General features: G+C 33.1%; 1 protein-coding gene across 2 annotated transcripts in view; it reads left to right on the top strand.

The window, feature by feature from the left end:
• The window catches only part of ALKBH8 (alkB homolog 8, tRNA methyltransferase), a 53823-nt gene extending 28825 nt beyond the window's left edge, over positions 1-24998 (top strand). For both annotated transcript variants that reach the window (XM_079101614.1, XM_079101615.1), the window contains exons 9-12: positions 6748-6899; positions 10307-10563; positions 18737-18886; positions 24317-24998. In XM_079101614.1, coding sequence (XP_078957740.1) covers positions 6748-6899; positions 10307-10563; positions 18737-18886; positions 24317-24868 — 1111 coding nt within the window. In that variant the 3' untranslated portion in view covers positions 24869-24998. The remainder of the gene's footprint in view (positions 1-6747; positions 6900-10306; positions 10564-18736; positions 18887-24316) is intronic.
• The last annotated feature ends 591 nt before the right edge of the window (positions 24999-25589 follow it).

Genomic DNA, 25589 nt, shown 5'->3' with positions numbered 1-25589 from the left:
GACTTTGTTCAACCTCATAGTTTTAATATTTTCAGCTATTAGAGTGACATATATTTAGGCAATGATTGCTTGCTTTTACTTCTTAAAACCTGCCTTTAGCACAGTACTTTTATTTATTATTTTTTCTTTTCTTTTTTAAAAGATATTTTTATTAGTGCATTATAGTGGGGTTCATTTTGACATGCATGGAATTTAATCATCTCCATTTCAGTCCCCAGTACTTCCTCTTTCACTCCCTCCCCCTCCTGACATATATTTTAAAAATTTTCTACTTTTTTTTGGTGCATTGTGGTTGTACATAATGATGGGATTTGGTTATTACATATTTGTGCATGCACACAGTAAAACAATTTAATTTGTCCAATATCACTTCCTAGTACTTCCCCCTCTCACTCCCTTGGTCCCTTTCCTTTACTGATCTCCCTTTGATTTTCATGGGACAACCCACCACACACACACATCTTTCTCTTTTCCTTTCTAGCTGTCACATACAAGAGAAAACTTATAACCTTTGACCTTCTGAATTTGGCTATTTTCTGAATTTGGCTTCCTTATATATTCTAGATATTAATCCTCTGTCAGAAGAGTAGCTAGCAAAAATTTTCTCGTATTCTGTAGATTCTTTCTTCACATTCCTAATTGTTTCCTTTGCTGTGCAGCATTTTAATTTGATGTCATCCCATTAACTCCTGGCATTACTTCCTGATCTTTAGGGGTCCTACTGAGAAAGTCGTTGCCTGTGCCTATATGCTGGAGTGTTAGCCCTACATTTTCTTCTAGGAGTTGCATAGTTTCTGGCCCAATTTCTAGGTCTTTGAACCATTTTGAGTTGATTTTTGTGCAGAGTGAGAGATAAAGGTCTAATTTCATTTTTCTATTTATATATAACTAGTTTTTCTGGCAGCATTTGCTTAAAAAGCTGTCTTTTCTCCACTGTATGTTTTTGTCACCTTTGTCAAGGATCAGATGATTGTAGATGTGTGGGTTTATGTCTCTTCTATTCTGTACCATTGTTCTGTGTGTCTTGTTTTTATGCCAGTACCATGCTGTTTTTGTTACTATAGCTCTGTAGTATACTTTGAAGTCAGGTATTGTGATGCCTCCAGCATTGCTTTTATGGCTTAGAGTTGCTTTGGTTATTCTGGGTTTTTTATTCTTCCAAATTATTTTAGGATAGTTTTTCCTAGTTCTGTGAAGAATGTCATTTGTCTTTTAATGGGAGCCATATCAAATCTACATAATGATTTTGGTAGTATGGTCATTTTAACAATATTAATTCTGCCTACTCATGGACATGGGAGATCTTTCCATCTCCCAAGGTCTTCTTCAATTTCTTTTGACAGTGTACTATAGTTTTCATTGTAGAGATCTTTCACCTCTGTGGTTCAACTTATTCCTAAGATTTTATTTATTTATTTGTTTTTGAGGCTATTGTGAATGGAATTGTTTTCCTGATTTCTTTCTCAGCACATTCATTGTTGGTATATAGGAAAGCTATGGATTTTTTTCCGGTAGTTTTTATTTATTCTTTTTACATAACAATAGAGTATATTTTGACATACATACATGGAGTATAACTTATTCTAATTAGGTTACCGTTCTTGTGGTAAAGCTATTGATTTTTGTATGGTGAGTTTATAACCTCCTGCTTTGCCAAATTTATTAGCTATTGCAGTCTTTGGTACAGTTTTTTTGATCATCTAAGTATAGGATCATAACATCTGCAAACTGATAATTTGACTTCTTCCTTTCCTATTTTTATCCCTTTTATTTCCTTCTCTTGCCCAATTGCTCTGGCTAGAATTTCTAGCACTATTTAACTAGAAGTGGTGAGAGTGGACATTCTTGTCTTATTCCAGATTTTAAAGGGAAATGCTTTCAGTTTTCAGTCCCCTTTTACTATGAGGTTGACTTGGGAGTTTTTCATAGAAAGCCTTTATGATGTTGAGGCAGGTTCTATCCCTTGTTTCTTCAGTGTTTTTATCACAAATGGGTGTTGAATTTTGTTGAAGGCCTTCTTTGCATCTATTGAGAAGAATAAGTGATTTTTGTCCTTAATTCTATTTATGTGATGAATTACATTTATTGATTTGCATATATTAAGCCATCCTTGCATTACTGGAATAAAACCAACTTGGTCATGATATACAATCTTTTTAACAGGTTGTTGAACTTGATTTGATAATATTTTGTTAAGTATTTTTGCATCTAAGTTCATCAGGGATATTGGTCTGTAGTTTTCTTTCCTTGATGTATCCTTATCTGGTTTTGGTATGAGTGTGATTCTGGCTTTATAGAATGAATTTGAAAGTGTTCCATCCCTTTCTGTTTTATGGAATAATTTGAGTAATATTGGCATTAACTCTTTTTTCAAGGTCTAGTAAAATTCATCTGAAAATCCATCTGGTCCTGGTCTTTTCTTTGTTGGAAGGTTGTTTTTATTATTGCTTCTATCTCATTGCAAGTTATTGGTCTGTTTAGGTTTTCTATGTCCTCTTGATTATATTTCGGTTAATCATATTTTCTAGAAATATATTCATTTCTTATAGTTTTTCCAATTTATTGGAGTATAAGTTCTCAAAGTAGTCCCTAATGATCTGTTGGATTTCTGTGATGTCCATGGTGATTTCTCCTTTTTCATCTCCAATTTTTATTAACTTGGGTTCTTTTTCTTTTGGTTAGTTTGGCTAAGGATTTATCAACCTTGTTTATCTTTTCAAAGAGCCAACTCTTTTTTCATTGATTCTTTGTTTTTTTTTTTTAATTTTCAATTTTATTGAATTCAGCTCTAATCTTAATCATTTCTTTCTTTCTATTGGTTTTAGAACTGGTTTGTTCTTTTTGAAGGGTCTTGAGACACATCATTAGGTTATTTATTTGGGATCCTTCTGATTTTCTTATGTAGGCATTCACAGCTATGAACTTTCCTCTTAGAATTACCTTCATAGTGTTTATAATTTATTTTAGTTACAGTTTATGATTATGAAACTGAATATATATGAAAATGCATGAGCAGGAATTTGGTTACCATTAGGGTATATTCATATATGTATGACTGTATATAAACATATATAGGAATATATATATGTGAAAATATATATGGATATTCAAATTAAAAAAAAATAAAGAAAGGGTCTGAAACTAAAAAATATAAAAGAAAGTTATAGGTATGGAAATATTTTAGCATGGAAAATTAGAAGGTAAATGTTTCTTGATGAGAAAGTATTTTATCTGGTAAAATAATATTCTTGGGCTAAAGTCCAAGATGAAAGAGGACAAAACTAAGGATGTAAATTTGTGAATGTCTAAGTAAGTCACAGAAGGTTTGTGGAAGTTAAATCTCAAAAAGTTTGTGTTTGTGATTAAATTGGCCATAATTAGCAGTGAGTTAGTTACTTGAACTTTAATGTCCTGATATGAAACAGAATCTGATACATTGATCTGCTCTTATCTATTGATAATTTTCTTGTATTTGTTAGGTTTTATTACTTGGGAAAACCAAGTCTTAAAGGCATTAGAGTTTGTACCTGTTTTAAAGCCTTAAATGATTACTTTGTAACTGGTTAAGCAAACAACTGTTATTTAGGTTATAACAATATTGTTGACACCCAAAATATATGTGACTAGGTATATGTGTGCATCCAAGAACTATCTGTCAAAGCCTAAGTGTTATGTAAAATTTTATAAAATGAAAGTTTATGTAAGTTTACCGGCAAGACAACCCATAAGTACCCTCTTTTACACATTGTATCTGACATAGAAGGGCCATACTGTCATTTGAAGACCTGTCTTATATCTGTTTTCTTTGACTAAGTCAATTTCTGATGATTAACACTGTTTGCTAAATGTATAAGAGATTTAAGGCTATCCTTTGATTTTTTGTTAACCCATGCAGACCTGTGATTTTGTTACTATACACTCTAGATTCTAAATTTTACTTTAAAAGTTAAAAATAAATAAATTAATTAAAAAACATAACTTCACAGTACCCCCGAGGTTCTGATATATTATATCACTGTTCTCTTTTAAGTCTAAGAATTTTTAAATTTCTCCCCTGATTTCTTCTACTACCCATTCATCATTCAAAAGTGTATTGTTTCATCTCCATGTGTTTGTATAGTTTCTGTAGGATTTTGTTGTGTTGATTTTTAATTTCATTCCATTATGATATAAGATGTAAGAAATTATATCTTTTTTTGTGTGTTTTCTGAAAGTTGCTTTGTGGCCTAAAATATGGTCTTTTTGGAGAAGGTTCTGTGAGCCACTGAGAAAGTATATTCAGCTGTTGTTGGATGAATATTCTATAGATGTCTGTTAAGTCCGTTTGACTTATATTTGATTTGTAATATTTTTCAGGTCCATAGAGTCTTTACCGAGTTTATGTGTGGATAATGTATCTATTGGTGAGAGGTGTGTTGAAATCACCCAGTATTATTGTATTGGGGTCTGTCTGAGGCTTCCATTTCAGTAATCTCTCTTTTATGTAATTATTTGTCAGATAGGTGCAGTGTATCCATTGGAAATAAAATGAACCTTGATCTATTTTATGCCAGTCATAAAAACTAATTTGAGGTAGATCATCTATTTTAATGTGAAAGTAGAAAATAAAAAATGTCTAGAAGACAACATGAGAGAATATTTTTGCAACCTTGGAATAGTCAATTCTTTTTCCCTTTTAAGAAATATTTCAGAACACCATGATAAAAAATAATAAATTGAGCCTCATCAAAATTGAAAACTTCTGCTCATCAAAAGTTATTATTAAGAAAATGTAAAGGCAGCCACACATGGAGAAAAAATATCTGCTGTACACACATACACACACACACACAAAAAAAAAAAAAAAAAAAAGAAAAAAAACCAAAATTGGGAAAAAGACTTAAACAGATCCTTCACAGGAAAAATAATCTGTGAGTAGCTAATGAGCACATGAAATAATATACATCATTAATCATCAGAAAAATGCAAATTAAAACAATTTCACACCACTTGCCATTCAATAAAATGACTCAAATTGAAAACTCAGACAATATCAAGTATTGGTGAGAATGTCAAGCAACTATAAAGCATTCGTTGCTCATTGAAGTGTATAGTTTTACGATCACCTAGGAAAATTGGCAATTTCTTACCCTGTGACTTACCAATTTCATTCCTAGGTAGTTAGCTAAGAATAATGAAAATATATACCTAAAAATGATGTGGATACAAATATTTATAAAAGCTTTCTTTTTAAGGATCCCAAACCGGGAACACCAAAATGTACAACAGGAGATTTTGAATAAATCGTGTTATGTTCTTATAGTAGAATATTGCTCAGCAATAACAAGGTCACAAGGTACCGATACACATCATAACATGGATGAATCTCAAAATTATGTTAAATGAACAGATGCTGTTTATGAAATTCAAGAACAGGTAAACCTATTGATAGAAATCAGAACAGTGATTGCTTAAAGGTGGGGGAAGGGAGCAAAAGGGAATCTCCTTGAGTGATGGAAATATACTCGATTGCGTATTGATTACATTTGTCATGACATATACATTTATCAAAGCCCATTCAACAGTACATTTATCTGTGCATTTCACTATAAGTTAGCTTTAAAGAGTTTAATTTCCTACTTGTTGATCTCTTTTTCCCATTCAAAAATGTGACCTTACTCCAAGGATCCTCTTTAAACGTTCTTATAGTCTATAATAAGTTGTACCTCTCTCTTTTTATTTTTCAATTTTTATTTTACTTATTGTATTTATATTATGCAATTTAAGAGTTAATCATTCACGTTTTGTTCTATTATCTATTGTTTCCTAATGTTTAAATCTGTCTCTAAACTAGATTTCAGTTGCTGAGAAGAATGTATCAAAAACTCCAATATAATCATGTTTATTTCTCCTGTTAATTTTTTAAAACTTTTGTTTCATGTTTTGAGATTGTTATAAAAATATAGGATTTTAATATTTTTGTGTTGAATTGACAGTTATTATGAAATGCCCCTTTTATCTTCAGTAAATTGCTTTAAGATCTGCTTTGTCTGATTAGTATAGCTAAATTGCTTTTCTTTTGGTTTTGTTTGGTATATGCAAAATATTCATTTTTATATATTGTATATGTATTTTTTGTTTTCTATCAGTCTCTATGCTTATATTTAAGGTGTTTTTATAATCATCATTTAGTTGTATTTAATTTTTTTAAGTCCAAGTCAGCAATCTTGTTCTTTTTTTTTTAGCAATCTTGTTCTTTAACTGGAGTTTTTAGTCATTTTACATTTAATATAATTACTGAAATTAGATTTAAATTGACCATCTGTTTGTTTCCTTTTGGTTCGTCTGCTTTTTTGTGTGTGTATTTGTGTGTGTGAAAGACAGAGAGAGAGAAAGAAAAGGAGAGAGATACTGGGGCTTGAACCTAGTGCATGCTAGGCCCACACTTGATCACTGAGCTACATTCCTGAACTGCCAATCTGTTTGTTTGGTTTTTTTTTAATATTGTTATTAGTTGATTATTTTTTTTTTTTATTTTTCCCTGGGATAATTTGTTAGTTGTACATTCTTCCAGTATTATTATCCTGAAGATAACTTCCTTAAATAGTTATTTCTTTACTTTTCTCAGTGTCTAACAATTCTGGGAATCTAATAGATATTGGTAATAAATTCTTCTAGATTTGCTCTGTTCCCTTAATAGTTTTAAAAGACCCAAAGTGTTTTTTATTATTGCAATGCTGAGAAAGTTATTTTACCTATTGTTTTTAGAATCACACCCAGAAAATTTGATACTATTCAAGCATCTGAACATTACAAAAGTGGAATTATCACCAGTGATGTTGGAGACTTAACTTTAAGCAAAAGGGGAATACGAACATCATTTACGTTTAGGAAAGTGAGGCACACACCTTGTAATTGTAGTAAGTATATAATTTTATTTCTACTATAAAATGGAGTAAATCTAGTATGAAAACCTTTAAGGTTCCCCTTAGTACTTCAGAGAGCTTTTCCTTAGCTTCTCTAATGGCATTTTCTATATTCTGCCTTGTATTTATTTTCAAAATACTCTCCTGTACCACCTTCATTAGAGTTTATGTTCTTTGAAGGCAGGAGCTGCATCTTATGATCTTTATTTTCCCCATACTTAGTTTTTTGAGCAGAGTTGGGTGTCAAGAAATACTTTATTTATTGAAATAACAGTTAAGAGTGTTAGAATTATAGGACAATAAAATATCACTTGTACAAAAATAGGTTTTTGTTGAAAATGGCTTGTCAGGTGTCTGAATTATTTTTTATTAACCCAACAGGGAAGCTACAGATGACAAATTGCTCTATCATAGGTTACTATAGGAAATAAACATTGGTTTATGGCTTAGTCTGTTTGGAAACCTAGAAGAAGGGACTAAAAGCAACTACATAAAAACTTGTTAAGAGAATACTATTTTGCTTTGCTTTTTTTTTTTTTTTTTTTTTTTTTTTTGGTTTTTGCTTTTGTTTTGTTATTGTGGTCCTGGGGATTGAAGCCAGGTATCATGCATGCAAGGCATGCTCTCTACCAACTGAGCTATGTCCCCAGCCCTTGAGAATACTATTTTGAATTGTCTACCTCAGAACATCATGCTTTCTTGGACTTAGTTAACAGAAAATTCTTTCATTTTATAAGTAAGAATTTTTAATGACAGTAATAGAATCCTTTTTATATCCCTGGAGGTTTCAATTATGGGTAGTATCTACCAGTAGCTTTTGGATTTAGTTATAATCTTAAACATTTTGAATTAAAACTCCTCATTATGTCTATAAGACTTTAGCCTATCAGAAACCTTGAAGTCTTCTGTGTTTAATAAATCCTGATGGTAGTTAAGCTTAAAAAAATTTTTTTTTGCCTATTTTACTAAAAGTATCCTAAGGGCCTTATAGCGTATATTTTTAATTTAAAATATTTATTATACAAAATAGAAAAATAAAAACATGGCTCCTGTTCTCAGGTAAAGTCTAGTTGGAGAGATGCTAGTTTTCTTATGCAAATATAAGGGAAGTGCTAAGAAGCTTTAACTGGGTGATCAGTTTACAAGTTTACTTTAACAAAAATTCTATGTATTTTAACAAAAATTCTATGTATTCCAAAACACAATGTTTTGGAATGTATATATTCCAAAACACAATGTTTTGGAATGTATACATTGTGGAATTGCTGAATTGGGCTAATTAGCATATGTATTCTATCACACACAATTATTTCGTGATGAGAGCACTTAAAATCTAATCTTTAAGCAATTTTTAAGAATATAGCACATTGTTATTAAATATAGTCACCACATTGTAAAATAGATTTCTTTGACTTATTCCTCCTATGTAACTGAAAAACATTTCCTTAACACCCTTCCACCCTTATTCCCAGGTCCCTAGTAACCACCATTCTAGCCTCTGCTTCTGAGTTCAACTTTTTTGTTTTTTAAATATTCTATACATAAGTGAGATCATGCATCTTTTTGTCTTTCTGTACCTGACTTGTTTCAATTAACATAATGTCCTCCAAGTTCATCCATGTTGTTGCAAATGATATTTCCTTCCCTTTATTACAGAATAATAAAGTGCATTCTATTGTACCACATTTTTTCTATCCATTAATTCATTGATGAACACTTAAGCTGGTTTATATATTCACTATTATAAATAGTACTGCCGTGAGCAGGGTAATGCAGATATCTCTTCAATATACTTATTTCATTTCCTTTGAATATATGCCCATTAATGAGATTGATGGATCATGCAATAACTGTCTTAATTTACATTCTCATCAACATGATTCAAGGGTTCCCTTTTCTCTACATCCTTGCCAACTCTTTCTTATGATGCTAGTTATTCTACTAGGTATAAGGTGGTATCTTGTGGTTTTAATTTTCATTTCCTTAATGATTAGTCTGCTTTTTTTCCCCTTAAGGTTATCATTTATATATTTTTGGTCAAAATTTGTGGATTTTTAAGTGACAACAGTTTCTACTCTCTTTAGATGACTTAGATGTTCATAATTCCTAAGAGAACAACATTTTACTAAGACCAGTTTAGGGTAATTGTAATATATATCATGGTATAATTGTAATTCTTTTTTAACCAAAATAATATAACCCATCTGTTTTCTCATGTGTGATTTAGAGCCCTCAAGCTTTTGGGGCTAACTTTTCTTAAATATTCATTTAAATTGTTTAGAATTTCCTTCATTCATTATTAGGGGCTAGATATTCCCATCCCATTTTAGGATTTCTCAAGTTTTGGCCTAAGTTATACGTAGGGCAAATACATTTATTTTACGTCCATTTCTGAGGCCATCAACACTACAGCCAAACTCTTTGTTGTCATGTGATTTCTAATTATTGCTTTAGTCTTCTCTAGGGTTTCTTGGGAATACTACTCTTCCTTCATTCCATACAACCCTACCCATAAAAATATATGTGTGGTAGACTTTGGTAGAAGACAAAGGGAAACTATAACAAAGTAGACAGTAGGCAAAGATTTAAAATTAGTATTAGACATTACAGAGAAGAGGGAACATTTTCAAAATTAATTTGAGACATTGTATTTTCAATTTCCTGTGTCATTTCATCACTCAGTGATATTCTTCTTGGAGTCTGATCATACATTCTATGGAAAGAGGCAACATTGTGTAGTCATTGAGAATGTCAGCTCTAGAGTCGGCTTCCTAGATGCAACTCTTGCCTATATGATTCACTATCTTTATCACTTTAGAAATGTTATTTAATTTCCTTGTTATTTAATTTCCTTGTGTTTCATTTTCCTCATCTGTAGATGATATATTAGTACTTATGTCATAATATCTCTGTGGGAATTGAGACAATATGTATAAAGTACTTCAAATAGTGTTCAGTAAATACTTGTGATTATTACAAGATTATCACTGCTTCCAGATCTTGTTCTTCTTCTAAGTCCTGGGATCCCCTAGATTACCTGCCAAGGGAATAATCCTTAATCCTGTTAATTTAGCTAAATTTTCTCTAGTTAGGTTAGGCCTGTCAAGTTGCTTTCTTGAATAAGATTCTTAATCCCAAGATCAAATAGACTTTTGCATTTAAGGCAGATGCAAAATTGTATGTATGTTTTATTGTAATTGGACTCCCCCCTCCTTTCTATATTAAATTCCTCACACATATAATTAGACTTGTAGGGAAGAACTTTTCTTTTTTAAACAGGTAAATCAGAGCCATCTATCCCTAGTTGTGAAATTTATGTGGATTTTCTTTTAAGAAAACTTTATAACCTTGAGTCATTTGGATAAAAATGAAAGGTGTATATTGCCTTATTTTTTTTTTAGGTTATTCTTCTGTCTGTGACAGTCAGAGGAAAGAGACTCCTCCCTCATTTCCAAAGAGTGAGAAAGAAGCCACACAGCTGGAGCAAGAATATGTACATCGAGTTTATGAAGAGATCGCTGGGCACTTCAGCAGCACCAGACATACTCCTTGGCCACGGATTGTGGAGTTTTTGAAGGCTTTGCCAAATGGTTCAATAGTGGCTGATATTGGGTGTGGAAATGGGAAGTATCTTGGCATCAATAAGGAGTTGTACATGGTAAATAATGTTGCTTCTTACTTTCTTTTTGCTGTATTTGCAGTGGTTATCATTATCTTTCTTTCTCATAATATACATTGTTTTTAGGCCATTGCAAAAAAGTTATAATGAACAGAATGAAAATTAATTATTGCCTTCATTTTTAATTCCCTTAGAAATTTATGGGCATGTCATTGGTGTGGGTTTTTTATTTCTCTTTAGATTTTGCTTTATAATAAAATTATCTTAATAGTAAACTGTTAAAAAAAATAGTAAACTGTTTCACACTTGTTAAACTCCACAGGTTTTATTTTTATTGAACCAATTTTTCTTTGCTTGAATTCTCCTAAGTATGAGCAAGATAAAGCAGACACTTTAATAATTTTTTATAAATGAGGAAACTGAGACTTCAGAACTTTACTTACTTCCCTTCTGTCATAATATGGGGATATAACTGAAACTTGAACCTGTACCTTCTGACTCCAAATCCAGTGTTCTTTTACTCATAGTAGGAAAAAAAAAGCAGGTGTACTATTTATTAATGTCTCGTTGTTGAATAAGCTAAGGCTCAAATGCATTAAAAACTTGATGAAGTTTACAGTGCTAAACTCAGGATTTGAAACTGTTTCTATCCGACTTGATAGTGTTTTTAGATGCTGTCATTCCTTTTTTCTCTGGACTACTTTTTTTTCCCCCTGTGCTGCTCCTCAGAGGAGGAAGTTCTCCTTGCTGAAGCACATTGTTGTAAATACTATATTAACCTGCTCTATGAGGCCTGGAGTTTCCCTTTCTCAAGATTAGGGGAGGAAGGACTAGAATGAAGTAGGTAAGCAGAACAAGGGCAGTCTACATCTCTGGATTACTGGAGTGTGTCAAACTGCTTAGACCTTTTACTTTTACCCCATCCTAGTTTATAATGAATAATGTCTAGTAAGTTTGCTCATGTTGAAGAGAAAGTAGGTTTTTGATGTGTCAGTTAAAAATCACAATTTTAGTCGCAATTCAAAACAAAATAAACATGATATTGTTTTTGGTGTTTTGATTTTAAGGTACTATCTAAAAACATCTTAGAAAGTTCTGCTTTTGTACTTTCTTGTTGATAATCTAAGGTTTTATCTGATCAGTTTTATCTGTCACTATTTGGTGATACTGAAACTCAGTTGCAGTCAACATATTGACTTAGTTGTAATGATAGAATTGTTCTGTTACAGTTGAGAATGATTTGATAAACTGGAAACTGAATCAAAATCTGAACCTGATTCGAGAAGGAATATATTTGGAAAATCAGAAGTACAGTTGCCCTCCATCCATCCCATCCCCTTTATCCACATTCATTTTATTAGCAGCAGATCGCACATATTCCGTTCTGTCTTCCCTTTCCCAGTGCTTTCTTCATTTCTTTGAGTTCCAGAGCAGGCTCATGAAGTTTTGGTTCAACGAATGAATGGAAACTTTTTGTCCGATTGGAGTTCAGGATTTCATTTACCTGAAATGGAATTGTGTATGTTAAAAGGGAAGTCTGCCTTTTTTAAACTGCTGAGGCAATGATAGTTGAGTGTTTGAGCAGCCATTTTTAAGCATGAAACGTGTTCATTTTTGACATTTACGAAATGAGGAAATGTGACCTGAGACATTCATTTTAGGTATTCAAACTAGAATAGGTTAGAAATCTAAAAAAAAAATCACTATTATATATAATTTTCTTAACAGAAGACATTTTTTAAAATAAAGGTTAAGTATTCCTTAGTGAAAGTCCTTGGGACAAAAATGTTTCAGATATTGAATTTTTCTAGATTTTGGAATATTTTAATAGACTTTTCATTCTGAATACCCCTAATTTGAAAATATGAAATCGGAAATGCTCCAAAACCCCAAACTTATAAACCTCATGTTGGCACTCATAAAGTTTCACATAGGGACTGGGGTTGTGGCTCAATGGTAGAGCACTCACCTAGCAAGCGTGAGACCCTGAATTTGATCCTCAGCACCGCATAAAAGTAAAAGAAAGGTATTGTGTCTACCTGCAACTGAAACAAAATATTTTTTAAAATGTTTCAGATACTGGAGCATTTTAGATTTTGAATTTTGGAGTTAGGGATGATCAGTGTGTTGCTACCTTGGTCTTTCATCACAATAATTTTATGAACTGCTTTTCATAAGTGTATGTGGTGAATTTGTTCTTGTCATAGAACTTAACCACACCTTTTCTTGCTCTTCTGTTCTTTAAAAATTTCCATTTTGTGATGAGCACCATTTCTTTTTCAGGATTCTTAGGTTACTCTTCTTTTCTGTCATCAACACTATTGACTGACTTTATTTTGAGAATTAATTTTATGTTGCCCAAGCTGATCTGAAAATTAAATTTTATTAAGTAAAGATTTTTATACCTTCATGAAAATCATTGCCTACGCAACAATACCAAAAATAGGTTAGATGTACACACCTGACACTGATTTGGTACATTCACTATATGATGATTGTGTGCATTGATCTCAACATATTTGGTTCAGATTTATTTCCTAGATAAATACTTACTTTATGATATTCACTTTCTTAGTTGCTAAACATCATTGAGATTGCAAACATAACATTCAATGATGTCAAGAGTTAATAAGAATTAGTTATATTTATATAGACTTATTCTATATATCTGTTTTTATTTTGTTTGACTATCCCAGAAAAGGAAAGGAGAATGGAAACTAACAATGTCAAGTTCCAGCTGTGTGCCAAGTGCTGTGCTGTGTTTTCTCACATATCTAATCTATGAGATTGGCATTACTGTCTCCCATTTTACCAATGGGAAAATTGAAGCTCAGTAGGTTATGACATGCTAAGAGTCAAGTTTTAGAATCTCATTTCTGACTCCAGATCCCATACTCCGTGGCATTAGTATCTTGTAGATATACATAATGGTGAGATTCACTATTGTATATTCATAATTGTACATACTCTGTGGCAATCTGCTAAAAGAGACTTTAAAGTTTAACTGCAGTGACAGAGAACTAGGTTAAAGCTGAGATGGCAGGAATCCTGTCTGTTTTGTTCTTCAGTTGTAAGCACATAGTAGTAGAAGCTTATAAATGGTGAGGAGCAAACCTGTGAGTATACCTTTAATTTCTTACATGAAACCAGAGTATATACAATGCTGTCTTCTACAACCTTCAGGAAGTGACAACCTCAAAATGGGTAGACCTTAACTCAGGGTAGGATACATTTAGGACATAGATTTCTCTTCACATCTATTATCCTGGACAATGATTTTTGTCCCAATATGTAATAATAACATTTATTTGCACAGTACTTTTATGGTTAATGAAATATTTGGTTCATATCATTTCATTTGATCCTTTTTTTTTTTTTTTCTGGTATTTGGAATTGAACTCAGGGGCATTAACCATTGAGCCATATCCCCAGCCCTTTTTTGTGTGTGTGTGTGTGTGTTTTTTTTTTAAGACAGGGTCTCACTGAGTTGCTGAGGGCCTTGTTAAGTTGCTGAGGCTGGCTTTGAACTCATGATCCTCCTGCCTCAGCTTCCCAAGCCACTGGGATTACAGGCAAGCGCCACCGCACCTGGCCTAATTTGATTCTCTCAAACCCTGAGAATTGGGTATTTTTATTCTTTTATTTTAGAATAAGGAAACAGAAGCACTGAGATATCAAGTAGTTTTCTTAGTTGTTCAAGTAGTTATTGCTGAAATCAGAATATGGATCTGGAGTTTAGTATTTCTTTCTCTCTGTACTTTGCTATTTGCCTATTTCTCTGTTTTATTAATAGTTTTAAAACTGTTGTATATTTTTAAGAAATAAAAATATATAACCATCATTCAGAAAATAGATGAAATATTTTTACCTGTAATCTTAATACCATAATAAATCAGTTTATTATTATGGATATCTTTTTCAGTGTTTTTCCTGTAAATGTCTTAACATAGTAATGAGGATGTATGCAATTTGATTATTCATTTATATCACTTAATATTTTCATTTTGATATGTTGTTTCACAAAGTTTCTGGTCTTTATAATATTCTATATTATATTCTATGTTATTGTACATTTGGTTGTGTTCATTGCCGAGGTACCATAAATAACACTATTATGAATGTGTATATTGACAATGTGACAAGAAAGAAGAATATGTATTTTTGGAGTAAGAACAACCAGTTTTTTTAATTGGTTCTTTTTAGTTATACATAACATTAGGATTCATTTTTATGTAATATAAAAGCATGGAATACAATTTGCTCTAATTTAGTCCCCATTACTTCCCATATGTCTTCCCTCCTACCTTCCCCTGTACCCTTCCCTCTACTACTGATACTTCTGCTATTTATTTATAATTTTTAAAAATTAGTATCTTGTGGATATACATAATGGTGAGGTTAACTATTGTATATTTGTACGCCTACATAGGAAAGTTAGATCAGATTCATTTCACTATTTTTCCCGTGTCCTAACCCTCCTCCCTTCCCTTCAGTACCCTTTCTGTACTCCACTGCTTTTTCATCTATTTTGATGGAATCCCCTTTCTTTTTTCACTTTCTTCCCCCCCCCCCCGCCCTTATTTTGGACTGGCTTCCACATATCAGAGAAAACATTTGACCTTTGACCTTTGGGTCTGGCTTATTTCACTTAGCTTGATAGTCTGCAGTTTCATCTATTTACTGGCAAATGTTAGTTTCATTCTTCTTTATGACTGACTAAAACTCTATTGTGTGTGTGTGTGTGTGTGTGTGTGTGTGTGTATACACACACATATATCACATTTTCTTTATCCTTTTTTTCTGTAAAAGGGCACCTAGGTTGACTCCATAATAGCCTGACTATTATGGATTTTACTGCTATAAACGCTGATGTTACTACATCCCTATAGTATGCTGATTTAGATCTCTTTGATATATACTGAGGATTGCAATAGCTGGGTCATCTGGTGGCTTCATTCCTAGAAAACCAGAATTCTAAATCTTTGCTTTACCTACCACATAAGTATTATTCAACTTTGAGAAAATTACTTATTATCTTTTTTATTTTATTTTTTTACTTTTTTTTTTTTACCTTTTTAAAAATTTTCTTTGAGATGAACTTTTCTCATCTATGTATGGTGATGCTACTACCTAACCCAAAATGTGCTATGAGAATTAAGTGTATTAATACAAAAAATATGCTTTAATACATTGAGGAAATTCAGAAAAAGGCAGTTGCTATTAGCCTGGTTAGCAGCTTTCTTATTTTGGATTATTTCTTTAATAAATTTTAGAAGACTAAAAAAAGTTGTAAAGATTTTTATCTTAATTAAAAATTAGTTTGATTATGTTATGGTTTGGCTATAAGGTATATCCCCAGAACTCCTGTGTTAATGCAAGAATAGTCAGAGGTCAGATGATTATATTATGAAAGCTGTAACCTAATTGGTCCATCCAAGTTGGAACGGACTAACTGGGTGGTAACTGTGGGCAGGTGGGGCATGGTCAGAGGAGGTACTCTGAAAGGTTAAATCCTCCCTGAGAACCTTCTTCTGAGTATTCTCTCTGCTTCTTGGCTGCCATGAGCAGAGCAGCACTCCTCTGCCATACATTTCTGCCATGATGTTCTGCCTCACCTTGGGCCCACCAACCATGGACGGAACCTCTGAAACTGTGAGCCAAAATAAAACTTTCTACTTGAATAAGTTGTTCTTGTCAGGTATTTTGGTCACAGCAATGAAAAGCTGACTAACACAGACTAATGACTTTTTAAATGGTTAAGCCAATTCATATTGTCACCAAAATTTTATCACATTGCTATCACTGTGGTATATTTTAAATATTTTTGCTAGTGTTATGGCTTGGATGTGAGGTGTCCCCCAAAAGCTCATGTAGGAGACAGTGCAAGAATGTTCAGAGGAGAAATGATTGGGTTGTGAGAGTCTTAACCCAATCAGTGAAATCCCCTGATAAGGATTAACTGAGTGGTAACTGAAGTGATAATGTGTGGCTGGAGGAGGTGGGAATTGGGGTGTGGCTATGGGGTGTACATTTTGTATCTGGAGAGTGGAGACTCTCTACTTCCTGGTCAACATGTGAGCCTCTTCCCTCCTCCACACTCTTCCACCATGATGTTCAGTTTCACCTCAAGCCCTGAGGAATGGAGCCGGCCTTCTATGCACTAAGACCTCTGAAACCATGAGCCCCCAAATAAACTTCCTCCTCTATAGTTGTGCTGGTCGGGTCATTTAATCACAGCAGTGAAAAAGCTGACTAAAATAGATAGTTTAATAGAAGAAAAATAGAATTTTATTTTAATTTGCACCTTTGATTAGTAGGGTGAATTTTTTTCATGTTTACCTAGGCTTCCAGAGTTGCATACTTAATGTTTTGTTGAAGACTAAATATATAGAAGGGTAAAAATAATACACTTATAATTCTAATACATGCTTTTTGTCATGATCTCCATCTAACCTACAGAAATATGTGGCTTTATTAGAGACTTTGAATATATATTGGGTGTTTGCAAAATAAACTTGTTGTCATGAGGCAACATTATTAGGGAGAATTTCAAATACTTGGCCTTATTCTTGGTATAAAAACTTAAAGGAATTTAGAAATAGAGAAGTAAAACAATTGTGATATTTTGACTGGAATATATGGGAAACCCAGGAAAATAATTGAAAGATGAAAGTAGTGAGCTTGACATGAGTCAGTTCCATCCATGTCAATGGAGAATCTGTAATAGACCTGGTGCTTTATTACTAAAATTTGCTGCACTGTTTCTTCTTGGTGAAAAGGAGTGCTATGAGCAAGCAGACATAAGAGCCTGACAAGAAAGAGAAATTTCCTATTGTTTTGTGTGGCTGCTGTTCTTGTTCGGTTTTTATCTGTGTTCCCAGATAATACTTTTCTGAGTGACTGTTGAGCCCTATGTCTGAGGACTTGTTTTATAGGTAGGCTGAATTTCTTCCTGATGGCTCTTAGTAAGGTTTAGCTGTCAGAATTGGGCATAATTTAAACTTCTGATTCTGTGAACTGAATTTAAATGTAACAAAAGATAGCAAGCATAAAAATATAATGTGTGTGTGTATAACAAGTGCACACATTGATATTGTAACTGTTGGGTGAGTGACATACAATATGGGTGAAAATAAATAAAAGCAGTAAGTCAGGCATGGATTTTTAAAAAAAAATTTTTAGTTGCCAGTGGACTTTTATTTTACTAATATGTGGTGCTGAGGACCAAATCCAGGGCCTCACACATGCCAGGCAAGTGCTCTACCACTGAACCACAACCCCAGCCCCCAGGCATGGATCTTAAACAGATAAAGGGAATAATTGGGAATTGTGCCACTGTTATTAATAGCCCCTCAGTACTTCTCCATCCTAGAGTATATCACAGAAAATTGCTGTACCTCTAGCTTGGTGCCTTTTATTCCACTTCATAAATTAAAACGGCTCTGAGATAGAATATAAAAGCTGCTTAATACCTATTAGAAATTTAGCAAATTCATTAAATATGATCAGCATGTGGTTTAACTCCTCAAGAATTATTTTGATATGAGGTTGGTTATGCTTAAAGATTTAACTAAGTATTATTTTATAAGTCTTGAATTCAGCACTTTATTCTTGATAAGGTTAAATGTTTAACAGAAAAAATGAAAACTGAACTAAATAAAAAAATTTTTAAATAAGCAATTTTACCTTTATGGATTTTTTGGACTTTATTTTCTTGTAAAAGTAATACATGTGGAAAAGTATAAATAAGCAGAGAAAAAGAAATCACCCATCTTCCTGCTATCACCATATAGTACGTATAGTAATCAGAGATCATGTTCTTTGTGGCTCCCCTAAAGACTAAAATGTCTGTTTAGGGGACAGTTTTGATTTTTATATGTAATATGACAGAAAGATGTACATTCTGAATGGCGATCAATTAGGTGCAAATCTGAACCTCCCATTTCCACCACTGTCTTTTTTTTAAGTCATTTTGTTTCTATTCATTAATTTGAGTTGTCTGATATTTGTTAAGGTAATAAATGTCACCATGAGCAATTATATATATTCTGACTTTGTGCTGACTATAAAAACTGGAAATATTGTGGTCTGAGACCATTTGATAATAAATATGAAATCTATTTAATGGCTTTAAGGTATGGAATAAACCAACAGCTCTTAATTTCTTATGACATTCAAACAAAACATTATGAATTTTTTTTCTGTCTCATAGATCGGTTGTGATCGTAGCCCAAACCTTGTGGACATCTGTAGAGAGAGGCAGCTTCAGGCCTTTGTCTGTGATGCATTGGCTATTCCATTTCGCACTGGGTCTTGTGATGCCTGCATCTCCATTGCTGTTATTCACCATTTTGCAACAGCAGTAAGTATTGTTTTTCTTTCTCCAAGATTTCTTTAGTAAGTGACAGCAAAAATTCATTGAGTTTTACTGATGTTAGATCCTGTTTTAGCTTTTCATCTTTTTCCATTTCTTGTTACATAATCCATCTTCTTTTAAGAGAGCATGTGTAACAAAGATAGGTTACATGGGAGTTCTGGTTACTTAAACAGAGTAACCATCAGGGACTCGGTGCTATTATTGCTGTATATTTTAGCTGTTTTCTATCTCAGCTCTCATTCATTTCTAAATGCCTTCCTTCAGATCCACAGAGTCCCAGAATGTTAGTTGGAAAAGACTTTGAGGCCATTAATTCTAGCCTTCATGAGTTTATATTCACTCGTTAGATTCTGAGTCTCTTCTCTCTTTCCCACTTTTCTTTCTCAACCTACACTTTTGTCATTAACATGTGATTCTTCTTTCCTTCCTATTCTGTTTTTACTCTTGTCCTATTTGTTCTTCAAAACTCTGATGGTAGTATGTTAACTCTTAAAATGTTTTTAATTTTTCACTTTTACCCTATAGGTAGGATTGTAAATTAATACAACCTTTGTGGAAATCAGTATGGAGGTTCCTCAAAAGAGTAGGAATGGAACCACCATATGACCTAGCTATACTACTCCTTGGTATTTATCTTAGAGAATGAAGGTCGTTATACTATAGTGATATATGTATGCCTGTGTTTATAGCAACACAGTTCACAATAACCAAACGATGTAACCAGCCCAGGTGTCCACCAATGGATGAATAGACAAAGAAAATGCGGTATACGTACACAGTGGAGTTTTATTCCTCCATAAAGAAGAGTGAAACTATGTCATTTGCAGGAAAATGGATAGAACTTGAGAACACTATATTAAGTGAAATAAGCTAAGCTCAGAAAGTCAAGGGTCATATGTTTTCTCATATATGTGGAAGCTAGAGAGGAAAAAGGAAAAAGAAGTTGTGGAGGGAGACATCATGAAAAGCAAAGGGAGATAAAAGCATAAAGGAAAGTGATCAGGAGGAGGGAGGGCGAGTGAGAAAGGGGAAATCCTGAGAACTTATATTAGCCAAAATCTATTGTTATATTGTGTACATGTACAAATATGTAAAATGAACCCCACCATTTTATACGACTATAATGCACCAATAAAAATAATGGATAAAAATTTTAAAAGTAAAGATATTTTTAAATGTAAAATATTCTTAATTTTTAAATAAGTTAATATTTTATATTTTACTTACAGGGAAAAAAAAAAGCGTATTTTTCCTGAGTATCAGTGATTTCTCCCCTGATCTAAACAAGAACGATATAGCTTACTTTGTGGGTCTTCGGCAGATTCAGTAGACCTTATGCCCTTACCTGAGTTCAAAATAAGTCAGAAAACCCTCTATGATATTTGTCTCTTCAGTCACTAGCTCTTTATTTTTTAATGGTAACTGGGAGATTCTGCTGGGCTGCAGCAAACAGGGTAAAGGGACTATCATAAAAGTCTGCAGTGCACTTAGAAGAATTACTGCAACAGAGGAACGCTTGTGAGCACAGATATGCCTGTAAATTTAAAAATTCCCTTCATTTGGAAGAAATGTTTGGCACACTTTGTTTCCTTCAGCCACAGCTTACTCTGTGACAGAGGACTATCTTCAAGGTATGAAAGAAAGTAAAATACACAGATATATCTGTATCCAATTTTTTGCAATTACAAGTATGTGTTGGATTTTTTCCCTTATCTTCTTCAAGATTTGTCATATTCACCTTTCTCTCCATATCTCTTGTCATTTATTTAAAATTCATTGACCACATGCAAAAGAATCAAGTTGAATCAAAGACCTATAAGAGCCCAAACTATAAGACTCTAAGAAGAAAATACAGGAGAAAAGCTTTGTGACCTGGATTTGGCAATTATTTCTTGGTTATGATTCTAAGAGCATGGGCAACAAGTGAAAAAAACAGAGAAGTTGGACTTTGTCAAAATTAAAACTTTTGTGCATCAAACAACACTTATCAACACAGTAAAGATGCATCCCATGGAACAGGAAACGATATTTGCAAATTGTGTCTGATAGGAATTAATATCTAAAATATATGCAGAACTCCTAAAATGTGACAACAAAGCAACAGACAACCCAATAAAAGAAGATGAAGGACTTAAATAGATATTTTTAAAGTAAAATATACAAATGGCCAATAAGCACATAGAAAAGTGCTCAACTCACTAATCATTAGGAAAATGCAGATCAAAACTGTAGTGAAGTTGTAGTTCACACACATTAGGATAGCTGTTACTAGAAATATAGAAAGTAACTAGTGTTAGCAAGGATGTGCAGAAATTAGAACCCTTCTGCATCACTGATAGAAATAGAGTAGTATAGCCACTGGGGAAAACTGCATGCAGTTCCTCAAGAAATTAAATACAGAATTATCATATGATCCAGCAATAATACTTCTAGATATATAACCCCCCCCCAAAAAAAATGGAAACTTTAGGCTTATGATATTTGTATACCCATGTCCATAGAGCCATTTTCACAATATCCAAAATGTGGAAACAGATGTCCATTGATGGATGAATGGGTGAACAAAATGTGGTCTATATACATATAGTGGAATATTGACTATTATTCAAATTGAAGAGGGAAGGAAATTCTGATACATGCTACAATGTAGCTGAACCTTGAAGACATTATGCTAAGTAAAATAAGCCAGACAGAAATGGACAAATATTTTGAAGTACTTACATACGGTAAGTTAAGTTCATAGAGACAGAGAGTACTACAGTGATTCTCAGAGGCTGGGGAAGTTAGAATGGAGAGTTATTATTTAATTGGAAGAGTTTCAGTTTGATGAAAAGTTGTGATGTACAGTGATGCCATCACTTATACTGTTGTACAAGTGTAATTAACATTACTCATTTGTATATACTTAAAATGATTAAAATGGCAGGTTTTACATCATGTGTATTTTACCACAATAAAAACTAATTTGTTGAAAATCAGTTTTATGCTGGTATTAAGCAAGCTGCTGGGAATACAAATGGAGAAGTCCAAGTCTGTGCATTCATACAGCTCATAGTCAAGTGGAGGAGGCAACACTGATTAATGAGTTTGTTGGTTTGGATTTATATGATGTTGATTGAGTGCCATAGTGGTGATTTTGATTTTGAGAGACATTGGAAGAGCTTACATATTGTGAGTGCCTTGATCAAATATATGCCATATAGAGATTGTTATTAGGGCACTGTGGAAGATGGTTTATGATAGGAGGCAAGACTGAATATGGAAAGGCTGTTTTAATAGTCCAAGTATCTGGAGACAATGAGATAAGGGAATCGAAGTCTAAGTGGATGAATTCTACTCCCCTGTACTTCATTCCTTCACCACTTTAGTTTATTTTCCAACCTGCCTGATCCCAGGATATCTCATTTTTAATCCACTTTACATTGTGACATCAGTATTATCTTCTCTACCATAACTACTTCTACCATTTTGTATTCTTTTCACCTTCTGAATAGTTAGGTCTCTTAATACTTAGGTTGTTCATCTATAAAATAAGACAATAGCCTATCTCATAGGGTTGTTGTCAGAATAACTGAAACAATACATAAATTCCTATCTTGGTGTCTTGTATATAGTAAGAGCTCAGTAAATATTATTGTTTTATATTATATACAATAAAATGATCTCACCTTAGATTTTTAGGTTGATTTCACATTATTTCCCAGCTCCTGGACCCAACCTGGAACAATCCTCACCAAGTTTTCTTCTATTAATTCTATAAATTACTCATGCTAAAGATGCTTTCTTCTGTTTTAACATATAATATGACAATATTTTCTATACTTTCCATCCCTGTGTTTCAATCTGGAAAATTTGTTCTAGTCTGAATTCTAGTTCAACAATTCTTTGTTGAGATGTGTCTCATTTGCTGTTAATCTGTTGCTTTTTTCTGTTGCAGAATTTTTGCCTGACTTCTTAATACATTTTAATATATTTTATGTCTTTACTGAAATTCCTTTTTTCTATTTTCATGAACATATTAATCACAGTCATTTTGAAGTCTTTGGGGGTTTACTTCTGTGGTATTTTTTTTGCTCTGATTTTCAGTCATTTGATCATGATTGATTTTAACATACCTCATAATTTTTTATTGGATGCTGCACATTTTGTATTTCAAGATTTGGATACTTTTATCTTCCTCCAAATAGGATTAAATTAGAACAAGCAGATAAGTATAAGCAGATCACTTTAATTCTGTAAAGGATTGGTTTTACACTTCATTGGGGCTGATTTATATCTTTTTCTTTTCTTTTTTTTTTTTTTTTTTTTTTCCTTTCCCTTTCTGGAATATGGCCCTTCTTGGTCTCAAGTGAAAGCCTAGGTTATATCCCAAGGTCATTATCCCTTGGTGGACTGTGAATTTCATTGTCTTTCTCTCCAGCATTGTTTGGCTACTTAAATTTTTTAGTTTTTTAATTTCCTACCTGCTTTGCTGCCAAATTCTTGAAACTTCACCTTGTGCTCATGCAACATAGGAACTGGCAAGTTCTTCTAGAGAAGTTTACATATAGGTTTTTGGAATCACTTCCTAGCAGTTCCTCCTTTACCTGTATTTCTGTCTCCCAATTCTCAGCTGCTTTCGCTTCCCTGTATTCCAAGCGTTACATCCTCAGATGAGTGAGGCTTCTGTTTTCTGCATATATTTTATTCTCCCACACTTCGAATTATCAGATTCTCCCAGGAATTTATAGCCCTTCAGGTCCACCTGCCAGAGTTGATCTTTAGTGTCTTTAAGTAGCTGTTTCATGTGCAGATTGAGCATCCCTAATCTAAAAATCAAAAATGCTCCAAAACTTGAAACTTTTGGCACCAAGGTGTTGCCACTCCACACCTAACTTTACATGATGGATTGCTGTTATGATGCAGGCACATTAAAAGTATCATATAAAATTACCTTCAAGCTTTGTGTATAAGGACAATGTGAAACCTTAATGAATTTCATGTTTAGGCTTGGATTCCATCCCCAAGACATTTCATTAAGAATAATACAAACTACTTCATCAAGACTGTAAGTGGAAGTCTCCATAATCTATCTTAGGTGATATTTTTGTAAATAGCATTGTATGAATGTAATGATTCACCTAAAAGTGCCTCATATTACCACTTGTAGCCCTATAATGAATGACATACCAATGGTTTCTCGTGTCCCTGTCAGTCAATTAAGGAAAGTCACAGGGAAAATTAATAGACATCACAGAACAAAATGCTCCTTCCTTTTTTTCTTTTTGTGTTTATATAAAACATTTTGTTAGATTTTTTTCTGTTCATTGTAGTTGCATACAGGCCTCCAGTTAGTTTTATTTTTACATTTCCTCTCTGTGTCCTCCAGGTTCTTAAATGGCAATGTTTTGTTTGTTTGTTGTTTGTTTTTTTTAGGAGCGTAGAGTAGCAGCTCTCCAAGAACTTGTTCGGCTCTTGAGACCTGGAGGAAAGGCACTCATTTATGTCTGGGCAATGGAACAAGAATATAATAATCAGAAGTCCAAGTATCTTAAAGAAAACAGAATTAGCCAAGGAAAGAAGGAGATCAGTGATACATCTACTCAAGGGCAGCTTGTGGAGCAAATGCCTGATGTTAACAATCAAGATTTAACATTTTCTATGCCCTCCATTAATGACTTTCAGGAGGAAGAATGTAATTCAAGGAAAGTTACTAATTCTGAGCTGCCTATTCATACTAACAGGACTACTTTTCATTCTCAAGATGTGCTGGTTCCCTGGCACCTTAAAGGAAACCCTGGTAAAGACAAATCTGTTGAGCCATTTGGTCCAGTAGGATCTCATGACCCAAGTTCTGTGTTTCATCGTTACTACCATGTTTTCTGTGGTGGAGAATTGGAAGCTGCCTGCCAGACTTTGAGTAATATCAGAATTCTTCAAAGCTACTATGATCAGGGAAATTGGTGTGTGATTCTTCAAAAGATCTGAATATTTATATGAACATATCTTAGTAGAGAAGAAATTCTCAAGTTTAAAAAAAAAAGAGAAAAACTAAATTAATTGTCCTTTTAATTAAAAAGAGAAATTGTGGTGAAGTACTAAAGGAGAAATCCTGAGAGAAATTTGGAAGCAGAGATTGCTTAGGAAATATTTGATCCACTACTTTGATTGACTTCATAGATGTAGGCTCTTTCTATATCCCCATTCAAGATGGTGTTTAAAAGTGACTGAAGTAATCCATGAAGTATTTGAGATTCTCATGTAAGAATGCAGCATTTTGAAGATGATATTTTGTTATAAATGTTATTAAAGGACCTGAATTATGTAGAATCTTATTGAAGTAATTATATAATATTTTAATAAGGAAAATATTCCTGGTCAATAGAAAATTATCTGAAGTTTTATTTACAGTTCTGAACTCCATAAAATCATAACCATTTTAGCATCAGACCTTATTAGCATAGGGCTTAACCATAGTGGGTGCTCAGTAAAATTTTAATCAGATAATGCCTGTAAATTACTAGAAGTTTCATTTAAAAAAAACCTACTAAACCACTCCCATGTGCCAGATATTGTTTTAAGCATTGGGAATGGAGCAGAGAACAAGAAAAAACAGAGGCTGGGAATATACCTCAGTGTTGAAGCATGTACTTAGTACGTCTGAGGCCCTGGGATCAGTTCCCAGCACCATAACAAACAAATAAGAAAG

This window comes from Sciurus vulgaris (assembly GCF_902686455.1).
Source record: "Sciurus vulgaris genome assembly, chromosome: 11".
NCBI classification, from domain to species: domain Eukaryota; kingdom Metazoa; phylum Chordata; class Mammalia; order Rodentia; family Sciuridae; genus Sciurus; species Sciurus vulgaris.
Note: the sequence above shows the minus strand (reverse complement) of the source record. Positions and strands in the feature narration are given on the sequence as shown.